Consider the following 13,031-nt stretch of genomic DNA (forward strand, 5'->3'; position numbering starts at 1 on the left):
TTAGGTTACTTTCCCAAAAAGCATTGGTGAAAGGAAGTATATCTGATGTAAGTAATGAAAAATTCATGTGAAATGCCATTTATGTTTGATATTACTATTCAGGAAGAAATCCTAAATCTAGGGTATCATGATAAGAACTTCAATCAAGATACATATAAACTTATCCATTCCACAGTACATTTACAATAAAGAAGGCTACTGAAGCACAGTCCAGATGAAAATTTGCACCTGCTGCACCTTTACAGACAGAGGGTCAAAGAAGATGAAGTTGCAAGATCCCTGAACTAATCTTCAGCATACTTTTTAATTGTTAAATAGCAGCTGCCAGGGCCCTGAGGGCTTGACTTAATAAAGGAAGTCATGTCCACCAGTTTGCAAGATCTGAGCAAGGCTATTAATGATAGGATGTTTGGGGGAGGGGGTCTTTCATTCATGGAGTCACCATAAGTCGGAAGTGACTTGATGGCACATAACACACACAAAGGGCCCCCAAGTTGAATGGAAGCTGTGGCGTGGGAAAAGGAGAGCTTTATCCTTTTACCTATGCTGTTTTCCTAACCTCAATCGCAGAACTGTGACCTGCTTTTTATCCTGTTGGGGAACAGAAACAGATGGCCTATATCTTTTCATGCAATGGCACAATCAATAGCCTCAGGAGGACGTCTAAGGTGAGGAAAATGGCACAAGAAAAGTTAACTCTCTCTTCCCTCGCACCACAGCTCCAAACTGAATAAGGGACTTCTGTAGCTGCATTTTAGCAATACAAATGTAGAGATGCTGTAAATTTTGCAGCTAATGTGTTCACTAGTCAAACATACCTTTGATCACCAGTGAGCCAGATGTCCAATCTGTATGCTTATCCATCACACACTTTCAATGGCTGTTAAACTGTTTTGTACCTGCACATTAACTGTGATGGTGGATAGTCTCAGGTGGGTAGCCATGTTGATCTGCAGAACAGCAAGATTCAAATCCAGTAGCACCTCAGGGTACAATCTTTTGAGAAACAAAGCGCCTTTCATGAGAGTTATCTGGCAAAGGGAGCTTTGACTCTTGAAAGCTTATACTCTGAAAATCTTATTAGTCTTTAAGGTGCTACTAGTCTGGAATCTTGCTGTGATGGTAGAGTTTTGTTTTTTGTCTTGAAGGGGCATCTGCACACTAGGTGAGATTGATTCTACCTGGGGTCACGGATGATTGGATCAGGTCATTACATTATGCATGGGGGAACAACTCTCATAAGGCTACAGAATATAGGTCAGTCAGAAGAAATGCCTAATACTTTTTCAGGTCTGCATGTGGGCCACTTTGAGCAAATCACCATGATAGAAGTTGATAGATCCTTGGGATCTATGAAGGCTATCAATTGTGCACAGGTTCCTTGCCATCCTGCCTGCTAAAATCATATAAAAACCATATTAATGAGCCCTTGATATTCATTATAAATCACTCATGAACTCATGACACTCCCATCAGTCAAAGAAACAATGATCCACCCACTTCTTTAAACAAAAAATCCCTACAGAAAAACGATGTGGCTGATTATGGCCCAGTCTCTAAACTGCCCTTCCTGGGAAAGATGATAGAGAGAGCACTATCAGATCAGGTCCAGGTCTTCTTGGATAATTCATTTGTTTTAGATCTTTTAAAGTCTAGTTTCTGGCAGTGCTATGGGACAGAGACCGCCCTGATCACTTTAGTTGATAAACTCTATTTAAATGCAGACAAAGGCCATTCTTCTTTGTTGCTCCTGCTGGATCTATCTGCAGCCTTTGACACAGAAGTTCATGCCATCGCACTATGGTGATTGGATGCATAAGGAGGTATCAGGGAATGTGCCTTGAACTATTTCAAATTGTTTCTCACACACCAGATTTAAACCAGCTATCTTCAGTGTGGTTTCTGTCTTGTGGGATTCCACAGGTGCAATCTTACCTTGGGGAGTGCACCAAAAAACATCTGGGTGATCTGGAGCTGGGTTTCAGGGATACCAATTTTTTTGGGGGGGTATCTCTGATATTCAAGTCAGATTCTCTGATCTGGGTTAGAGAATCCGAGATTTATCCACCCATTATTCCTTATGGGAAAATATCCAGGGGGACTGGGTGGCATTTTTCAAGCAAAGTTCACCAATTTTTCACAGAATCTATTCTTTCCTGTCTGTGAAAGACACCCCCCCTCCCAAGTTTCAGGAAGATCGGACCCTGCTATGAGCCCCTGAACAAGATGCCCCCAGCAATTCTCCATTGTTTTCTATGGGAGAAACATTTCCAAAGCTTTTTGGACAAAGGGAAACTTTTAGCTTTAGCAGCAACCCCTGGCCAAATCCAGTCCCTCCCAAATGCAATTCCCAATCTCCATACAAGTTGAACCAATAAAGCCTAATAGAACCATAGGGAACCATTGGAACCAATGCCAAATCAAATAATCCCTAAGGCGAATCCCTTTACTGAAGCAACAGAGGGAGGTTTGTCAAGTTGGTGGTGCCAGCATCTTGAAGTGTGCTTTTGGAGCTCAGGCATGGGTCGAAGAATGGGATGGGAAACCACTCTACCGGCTACCTCTCCCCCACCCTACCAGTCTTACATCACTATCCTGCCATGGCACAGAGCTTAACTTGGCTCCAATTGAGCCACTGCCCTCTCACTTCCTGCTGTAGCTGCCTGCAGTGGCTGCATGCAACTGCCTGCTTCAGCCAAATATTCAGGCCCAGCTGCCCCGATTGGAAGATCAGAGAGTTCCAGCAGCTATTTCCCCTGAGTAGTCTGATAGCACTAATGCCAATTAGTTGTGTCTTCATTGTTGCCTGGTGACTTGCTCAGAGGTTTAGAAAAGAAGGCTTTTGAATACACATTGGAGGAAGGAGAGGCAGGGGAGACTGAAGGACCCACCCTCTTCATTTCTCACCTTGGCAAGCCTCCATGCTGCACTAACTTGACATTGAAAGGGCCTACATACTACTAGATGGGTAAGCTGAAAAGCTATTGAATGTCCATCACGGAAGCTTAAGCAAGTTAGCTCTTAAAGTTTTAGACAGATAGAATTTTAGTTTAGCAACAGCCAGGTTATTTGTTTTTTGTACTTGTTGCCTGATTTCTTGTGCTTAATGCTTTTGCAGACATTCCCTAAAAGCACATAAAAGATATTTTATTCAAGCAATGTCTGGATTTACTGATTGAATTGTAAGTACATGCCAAAGACGAACTCAGGGTGGTTAGAGAGCCAGGACCCTGGTGAAGGCAGAGCTCTCAGCCCCAAATTCAAAGAGTCAAGCGCCCCTCCTGCCTGACTGTCAGGATGGCAGGGTTCAGCGCCTGAAGTAGGAGGCTGGGGGGCTTGCATCCATACTGAAACATAGAAGTTTTTTTTAAAAAATGCACCAATGTTGCAACAATGTTGTTTAAAAAGAATAAGAAAGGAATTTTTTCCTGCTGTGGTTAGAGTGCACACACAACACACTTTTTAGTCCGTTTTTAAATTTCTCTTAGCAGCTGATAGGATTAGGAAACTTACAAAGTTTTTTTTAATACATCAATATTTTAATACATTGCAAAGTTCTTGTTTTAAAAAAATTAAAAAGAAAAAACTCAACTGGTTGCTGTTCAGCCTATTAGGATAAAGGGGAGGGTGAAAGGTAGGCCAGGCCTCACATTGAAGAAAACATTCTACACTTCCAAAAAGGCCTGATTTGACTTCGCTAGAAAAAAAAAATCGAGGTATACCCCAGCTGATAAAGCTTTTCACTGTGCAGAATGCAAAAAAGTCTGAGAAACAGTTTGGAGACTGAATCAGGGTATTTTGGCAATGTGTGCAGAACTCTGGAGAGAAACTGATCCAGTAAGGGGTCAGAATTGACAAATAACCCAGGGCAGAAAGACAATAGTAGAGTTAGTGCTTGACTGCTAAGGCTAAATTGCTGAAAATGAACAAACTGAAACTGAACGCAGACAAGAGGGAAGTGATGCTGGTTGGGCAGGCTGAGATCTTGAAGAACACCATACTTCCCACTTTTGATGGGGTGCAGTTGTCCCTTGCTGACTTGGTTGAGAGCCTAGGGATACACTGGATTAAGCATTGCTGTGAGAGGAACAATTTAATGCAGTTCCAAAAAAAGCTTTCTTCCAACACAGTCTAGGCTGGAAGATGCCATCTACCTTGACACGGCCAAGCCTGCCACCTAGACCCATTCCACAGTAACACTGAGACTAGATTGCTTTAATGTCCTCTATATAAGTCTCCCCTACAAGTTAACCTGGAGATTGTAGAAGTTTGTAAAAAGATCTCCCTTCTCTCAGTGTGGCCCCAATCTGCAGATTTAAGCATCCACACTTTGAGCCATGTTGACTATTAGATACTTGATGATACTGTTGTACTGCTGTAACAATTCAAATGCCATTTTGTTTCATTTTGTTTGTTCATACGGTAGTAATGCCAACATGATTATGGATAAATCTGAAAAACTTCACATTTGAGTTTCTCTCAAAATTTAGGAGTTCCAAACTATTTAGTCTTATTCTCAAAGTAGAACTGATGCACTTGCCATCCTCCATTGTTAATCATCATCATGCACCTCACCTACTACTTCCTCTTTTTAAATTAGAGATTTTGAGGATTGAGCTCAGGATCTTGTGGATGAACCATGGCTCCACTCAAATGTGGAGCCATGCTCTAGTTCCAAATTTAATCCGAGAAATATAAAACAAACTTTAGGAAGGAAATAATGTATGGCAGAACAAACCCATGGCACAATAATGGAACAGAATGGGGCAAATCGGCTAATCCCTAGACATTATCATCTCAAACCATCATCTCATATACATAGACTCTGTACAACACAAAATTTTTTTTTTTACATCTTGACAACAGCTTTCACAATAAAAAGGGTTGCCTAACACTGCAATCCTACCAAGAGTTATTCCAGTCTAAGCTCATTGAAATCAATGGACTTAGACTGGAGTAACTCTGCTTAGGACTGTGGTGTAAACCATAATTTGCATATCAGCAAGTATTCTGCTTACATCCACCTCTCATTAAGTTTATAAATTTGTCACAGTTATAAAAAAAGGTGTTCTAATCTATGCGTCAGTAGTTTACCAGCAGTGACTCAGGACTTAACTGAATTTCTTTATTTGGATATACAATGCAATGGGTTCTGAATGAAGTAAGAAATGTTTTGCAAGCTAATTAAAAAAGGTAAACAATAAAGCAACCAACCTGTAAATGCTGAGAATTGTCTGTCATATTGTCTTCACGCCTACGAACTTCTTCTAGCAACTGAGCATTCTTCTTCTTTTCTATTTGTTGATTGTGCTTCAGGTTGGCCACCTTCTTGTTTTGATCTTTCATATGTCTAAGAATTGTATGCATACACCTGTTAATTCTATTGGTTCTATTAACCACATTGTCATGCAAATCTACAAATATAGTATAAATAATGTACTTATGAATAATTACATACACTGAAGAGATCATTTTGTATTCAAAAATCAAAAAAGTGAACATGAAATGCACCTTTGCATGATAGAAATAATTATCTTCATTCTTTAAACTGTTCAAGATGCATTTCCTAGCCAGGGTAAGATCATTGAATGCATAAGGTGATTTTTTTAAAAAAACTATCATAACTTTTAGCTTCGCTCAGGTTTGTTATGAGGCTGATTGGTTGGTTGGTGTGGTTTTAGAGAATGACCAGATTTTCAAGTCCCAAGTATTACTAATTTTACAGACAATTTTTTAAAAACAGACTATCATTCTGTTACTGGGGCGAAATCTTCTCGTGACTACGATTGTGCTATTGAGTGCAATCCGACTTTTCTATTTGCCCATCTGTTTTGGTTTGGGCTTGAAGCCTTGACCCCTAAGGAATTAACATATTAATAAGACTCACTGGTTCTTTCAAAATATCTAATAAAATGAGAGGATGTAATTCAAAGAATTTTTTTCACTCACTTGAAGAAATTAATCCTGATGGAAAACTTTGATCTAATGATTTTTTAAAAAACAAATTAATGCTGATTATTGATAAAATATCTAATGACTAAAATAGCATATTATTAATGTATAACGAACAGAAACTAAAAAAGAATATGTATCTTTATATATTCACACACAGAGAGACACATTCATTATTCAATTAACATACAGGAAGCAATTATTTGTCTTTATTTGGTAAACCCGGGCCATATAATCTGCATTAATAACAGAAAACTGTTTCTACGTGCTTGGACTTTTAGATAATAATTTATTTGACTTTCTCATGATTCTGAGGAATGTCCCTCTTTTTATCTATATAATAATAGTCATGTGCAAATTCCAAATGAGATCTACATACTAATCCTTTTTTGGCAAGGGCAATGGATATTTGTTAAGGCCCATATGATTACTGGAAATGTTCCAGTTTCATCTAGTCCTTTATGTTCTTCTTTATTACAGTAAGAAAATATTTAGTTATAATATATCAGTTGATCATCAATATGCTGTAGAAATTGGTTAATATTTTCATATCCCTACTGTACCTCTGTACATTTACCATTTGTGTAGAAAGTTCTTTTTTGTGAATCTCAAGTATACAAGTATTTACTTTATTGGGAAGTTATGATATATAGAAAACTTTATAAAACAGTCACGCAGACACCATTATCAGATGAAGTTAGATGGCATTTACATGTGAAGTCTCAGTCTACTATAACTGCAGGGATAAAAGTCTACTGCCAATCCCAAAGGAGTACGTTGAAGATCTAGGGTTTTTTCCCACATCACCCTCCACCTACTAGGCCCTTTTGACCCAGAAAAGGTTGATTTCAGAGCTGTACTGACGGCAACTGGGACAATGATATTGTTCCCTTCCTAATATAGCCCAGCCCACATGGCTACTAGACCACATGGGCCCTGCAGCCACAGGAATCAACTGCTGTGGGAAGGGAATGCAGAAAAGAGTCCCGGATTCCTGCAATTACAGATTGCGGAACCCAACCCAGTGAGTTGGAACTTTACTTGCTGAACTGATCATTCCTCTGTCCCCCACTTTCTGGGCACCCACATCACATAAAAGCTGTTCCTGAGGATCAGGGTATCCATGGGAATTGTGTGGAATGCAACCTCAGGGAAAACTGCACAGCATAATGTCTTTTCCTTGCATAAGGGTTACTTTAGCTCCAATTCCATGGACTGTCTTCATGGAAATGAGCTAATATCAGTTTTCCAGCTCACATTCATATTTTGCAGGTATATTTGGTTTAGGGATCTCTTTATACAATACAAAGAATAAGGGGGGGAAAGAAAGCTAGAAAAATATTTCTTCCCATTACTTCTTGCGCTCTTATCATGCAAATAATATCTCTGAAGTTACAAGTACACACTTTGAGACATGCTGACCAGCACCAGTGGTTAAATAAATGTATTTGGCAAACACATAAAATATAGATTTGTAACATTATTATTTTTTTAATAGATTTGTAACATTATTGACTGGAAAGAAAGTAATGCATTCAAAGCAATGCAGCAATGTGGTTTAGTGGATCATGTAAAAGAATATACCATACCGGAAATATAGCAATATTTGGGTCCAGTAACACCTTAAAGACAACTAGATTTCCAGGGTATGAAGTTTCTTTTTTTTATATACATATATTATTTTTATTTTATTACAACAGATGACGAGCAAAAATTCACATAAAGAAACAAGAACATAAACATGAAAAACAAAAACAAAAAACAAAAATGAATGAAAAAGAGCATCGAGGGAGACATAACATTTTGAACATTTTACAAAATTTCTTTAAACTCATTGCATAATCAATAACTCTTACGTAATACCTATATCTTTACTAAGTATATAACTTTGACTTTTCTGCGATATCCCCATTTTTTCCATATTTCAGCCTATTATTTATTGCCTGCCTTACAAATCTAATTTTCAAATCTGCAAATCATTAACTATGACTTCTCTTTTACATACAGAAAGTCCATGAAAGGTTTCCCAAAGTTGGTTGTCGTTTTATCCCTCAGCAACTCCATTAGTTTTGCCATTTCCACAATCTCCAACATTTTCATTAACCAGTCATCTACTGTTGGAAGTTTATTCGATTTCCAATATTGTGTGTAGACTAATCTTGCAGTCATTGTCATATATCTAATCAAAATTCCAAATTCACTTTCTATTAAATTATCCACTAAGCTCAATAGGCACATCTCTGGCTTTAACTGTAAGTTACTCTTTAATATTTTTGCATTGTTAAGTACATTTGTTTCCAATGCTTTTTTAGCAATGGGGCAGATCCACCACATATGGTAGAAGGAACCCTCATTTTTTTGGCATTTCCAACATTTATTTGACACCCCATTAAACATCTTAGCTAGTTTTTGTGGGGTCATGTACCACCTGTACATCATTTTATAAAAATTCTCTTTCAGATTGTAACATAATATAAATTTTAGACCATAATTCCATATTTTCTCCCACTGCTCCATATGGATATTATATCCAAAATTTTGGCCCATTTAATCATGCAGTCCTTCACTTGTTCTTCTTCCAGTTCCATTTTTAACACAGATTTATACATTCTAGATATTAAGTGATCTTCTTTTGTACATAACTCTTTTTCAAATGTACTAGTTGTTTCTTCCATGCCATACATTTTAAGGTCATTTTAAAACCTTTCTGATAGTTGCATATATGCAAACCACTGACAATCCAGGCCTTTCTCAGTTCCTCTCTTGAGTGCATTTTTATCCCCCCTTGTGAGAAATTACATAAATCATAATATGTTAACCACTTATCTTTATGTAATATTTCTCTTCTAAATAGTGCCTCTTGTGGTGAAAGCCACAGTGGTGTTTTTATTGTTATTCTTGCCTTGAACTTATTCCAGATTCGTATCAGGGCTTGGCGTATAATATGATTCTTAAAGTCTACATTTACTTTCATTTTATCGTACCACAGGTAGCCATGCCACCCCAGGGTATGAGCTTTCAAGAGTTAAAGCTGACTTTTGAAAGCTCATACTCTGGAAATCTCATTGGTCCTTTAAAGTCTTAGCGAACCCAAATCTTGCTCTTCTACTACAGACCAACATGGCTACCCACCTGAAACTATCTTCATCGGAAATATGTTATGTGCAGATACTACTGTCAGAGATAGCTCAAAGTATTTTGCAGTTCAAGCAGATACCATCATGGGTCACTTGGACTTTGAGTGGTCAGCAAAGGTCTGGGAGGTGACAACTGGAACTGGCTACTCCTATGACACCAGCAGATAGGAGAAGTGGGGCAGTGCCTCTAGAACTTGTCCTTCTCCTGGCAGCTACCAGTGTAGCTCTTGGCAACAGTGACATGTGCAAGTCACATGTCACTTTACAGAGTGCTCAGCTGTGCAGCATTATGGGATGTCAAGTTCTTGTGCTGAAGACAGTGGTTGTAAAGAAAGAAGGAGCCTATCTGCTGCACACTGGTGGGGAGGGGGGGCTGATATTACAAACTATGATGACAAGAATAGTTTAAAACTATAACATGTTAAAAATTAAAGACTAGAAAATAGAGTTGAATTCTTCAAAGCATGGATAGCATGGCTATTTATTTGCACCCTTATACCAATTGTGTTTTAATCAAAGCCTATAATACTCCAGATACCTAACAATCACAACAATACAGCAAACTGTTTACGCCCACGATGGAACACTCAGTTTTCCACTTCATTATGAGCAAAAAGGATTTAGACTGATGGCAAAATCGATCAAGACAAAAAACAAGTGTCCACTCTATGGGTTCCACCTGGTAGAATGGCCTGCCTGATTAGGTCAGAAAGATGCTCATCTTTCTAGCATTGCACAGAACATAATAGAAGTGTTCTGGAGGAACAGAATTGTAGTTACTGTCTGTGACTTTCCAGGCAGTCTTCATTGCATCATACACTGTATATATAATAATGTTTTGCTGAATTGTTCTCCAGTTTTATTATTCTACATTATTGTATGCATTATACACATTTCTAGTGTACTCTCTAATTCTGCATTAAAGGGTTTTTTTTGGCGTCGCTTGTTATATGTATTATAGTGCTTTTATGCCCCGACCTGGATAGCCTGATCTCGTCAGATCGCAGAAGCTAAGCAGGGTCAGCCTTGGTTAGTAATTGGATGTGGGACCTCCAGCAAAGAACAGGGTTGCAGTGGTAGGCAAATGGCAACCACATCTGTTAGTATCTTGCAATGAAAACCCGACCAGGGATCGCTGATCTCAAGTCAGCTGTGACTTGAGAGCACTCTCTACCACCATTGTATTAACTGTACAATCTTTCTTAAGTCTCAGTAAGAAAAGTGGACTATAAATGATGTAAATAAAATAAAGTCATTCTCCTTAGGAGAAATGGGTCCAAGTTTGATTTCATTCTGTAATTGTCTATTGCGAAGAGAGGACCTGTTTTACTAACATGATGGCATTCTATAGTTATGGCTCCTTATGTATGCTGAGCATGTTGCTTGCCCATCCAGTTTGATTAGCTATAATTTAGAGTGCTCCCGTATGCTGTTTCTCAATCTGAAAAGCAATATGTCGTTTCAATAGAAATGGAAATTGTCATGATGCAAACACTATTCAGTAGGCAGACCACCCGAAAGTACAATAGATCCACTTTTCGTAGGATACCCTGTGCAGCCATTTGTTAAACTATCCGAACACTGGATATGGATGAGGTAATTGTGTAGGAATGCTAGGTTTTCACATGGGAGTTTCAAATGTAAGTTGAGAGCTTAACAGCTCTATACTTTGAAAAACAAAACAGCAACATTTACCAAAATGGGAGTATAACTATGAAGTATAATAAAGCAAAGTTCTAAGAGGCAGCACTATGAACCAAAAGCAAAAGTGTGCCATGTAATTTCCTCATTAATTTCCTTTTTTGAAACCCTCAACCCCAAAATGAGTGGTGTCTGAGCAAACTATAAAGTTTTAATGTATCCTGCTTAGCTTACTGTTGCACACAGTATTGTAAAATATACACACACATTTCTGAGCTTCAATGTGCTATCAAAACTACGAATTTGGCAAATCTTCTGTAAATTTACTCATTGACGATTTATGAAAGATGGAAATTGAATCAAGATAAAGACAGAATGGTATTCATTAGCCAAATGAAATAAATAATGATATAAACTACAAAAGACTGAACAGATGAGTATAAACTCTTAAAAGATAGAAACAAATCAATAATGCAGATAAATTGATGCTGTGAGTTTTCATGTTCAACACATTATATTGCTATAGTTGCTCTGATAACTCTGGTACAAATTCATGACACAACTGGATTCCAAGATCACTTATCTGGTATAGTCTTATTTCAGTATACCTACCACATACTAGAGTGCCAAACCTGCACCCCCCCCCCAATCCTATGCCTGTCAACATACTAATTTTCGTATGGTTCACCTTCTGGAGTTCTAGAAGTATAAGCTATGGATGAATGCTACCTGTAATCAAATAGTAATATCTTTATGATATATAAATCCTGTCCACATGGAACAGCTCAGAGGAAAATCTAGCTATAGTGTAGCTATAGTGTAACAGGAATGGGACTTACACAATCTTGGACAATTTGGTTTTCTCTTGATTTCTAGCTGCTTCTGTGTCTTGCATCTGATATTTACAGAAATCTGAACCACTATGTTAATTTTTCAACTTTAATTAGGTACCTCAATCCTCTTGCCAAATGCTAAGGAACTTCAGCCAAAAATAAGCAATATTTCATGGACAAGGTAGCATTTATCCATTTTGAAAATTTAAAAATTGCTTGGTTAGAAAATCCTTCCAGCATGTACATATACAAATACTCCTACACAAGGAAGAAGTCTGTAACAGTCCCCTAAAGAATAGTTTGCTTCCAATTCTTTTCAACACATTAAACATTATTACAGTGGGACTCAGCTAGTTACAAAAATCTTAAATGCCTGAATTACAAAAATCCACAAGCACATTGTCAAGAAACTGGTCTCTCTTAGTCCATTTCTTGGCTGTCTCACATCCTTGGTTCAAGCTTTTGACCTAGTTAAGCTACAGAAGGCCTTTCTCTCTGGAAAATTATTGTCAGTATGACTTTGCAGTTCCCAGAAAGATAAGAGATGAGACAGAACCAAGTACAGGTGCAAGGAGTTAATAGGTTCTCAGTAGAGATGGGCATGAACAGCAATACGAACAAAAAAAAGCCACAAATACCCCAATCTGCTGTTCGCGAGCAAGCTGTTCATGAGGCCCTATTCCTGCCGAACATGTGTTCATTCCAAGCCCTCTTCATGGCATTCGTCAGCAGTTCGTAAAGCTGGACAGTCTGGCGCCTTTCAGTCAGTTCCCCTAGCAACATAGCCATGGACTATCTGGACTCTGTCTGAACTCCTTCTGGCTTTCCTTCTGGCTTGTAACCCCTCAAAGTAGCTTCCAGCAGACAGTCCAGTCCAAAGTAACTTCCAGCACACCAGAAAAGAAAATGACAGGAAAGGAAGGGACCCATTGATCATGGCTTTCCCAGGGTCCAATCTTTCTGAAACTTGGGGGATCTTCAGAGGACAGTGAGGACCACGTCCCCTGCTAATTTGGTGGGTATTGGACATTGGGAAGGTCAGTTTGTAACCCCTCAAAGAAGCTTCCAGCAGACAGTCCAGTTTTTGCCACTGTGAAGAGAAAATGACATGAAAGGGGGAGTCCCATGGATCATGCCTTTCCTGGGGCACAATCTCTCTGAACCTTGGGGGGTCTTCAGAGGACAGTGAGGACTATGTCCCCTACAAATTTCGTGGGTATTGGACATTGGGAAGGTCAGTTTGTAACCCCTCAAATTAGCTTCCAGCTGATCGTCCAGTTTTTGCCACTTTGAAGAGAAAATGACATGAAAGGGGGAGACCCATGGACTCTCCTTTCCCCAGCTCAAGTCCCATGGAGGCCGTTCTGGTTCCCATGAACCTCCAACTACGAACATGTTCATGAACATGTCTTGTGCGTCGACGTTCCTGAATCCCTGTTCATGGATGGCAACGAACAACGAACATTGT

At 38.8% G+C, this 13,031-nt stretch overlaps 1 protein-coding gene across 2 annotated transcripts in view; it reads right to left on the reverse strand.

Moving 5' to 3' along the window:
- The window catches only part of ERC2 (ELKS/RAB6-interacting/CAST family member 2), a 768,095-nt gene that overhangs the window by 262,379 nt on the left and 492,685 nt on the right, over positions 1–13,031 (reverse strand). For both annotated transcript variants that reach the window (XM_054977161.1, XM_054977162.1), the window contains one exon: positions 5,211–5,350. In XM_054977161.1, the coding sequence (XP_054833136.1) occupies positions 5,211–5,350 (140 nt within the window). The remainder of the gene's footprint in view (positions 1–5,210; positions 5,351–13,031) is intronic.

Source organism: Eublepharis macularius, chromosome 4 (assembly GCF_028583425.1).
Source record: "Eublepharis macularius isolate TG4126 chromosome 4, MPM_Emac_v1.0, whole genome shotgun sequence".
NCBI lineage: Eukaryota > Metazoa > Chordata > Lepidosauria > Squamata > Eublepharidae > Eublepharis > Eublepharis macularius.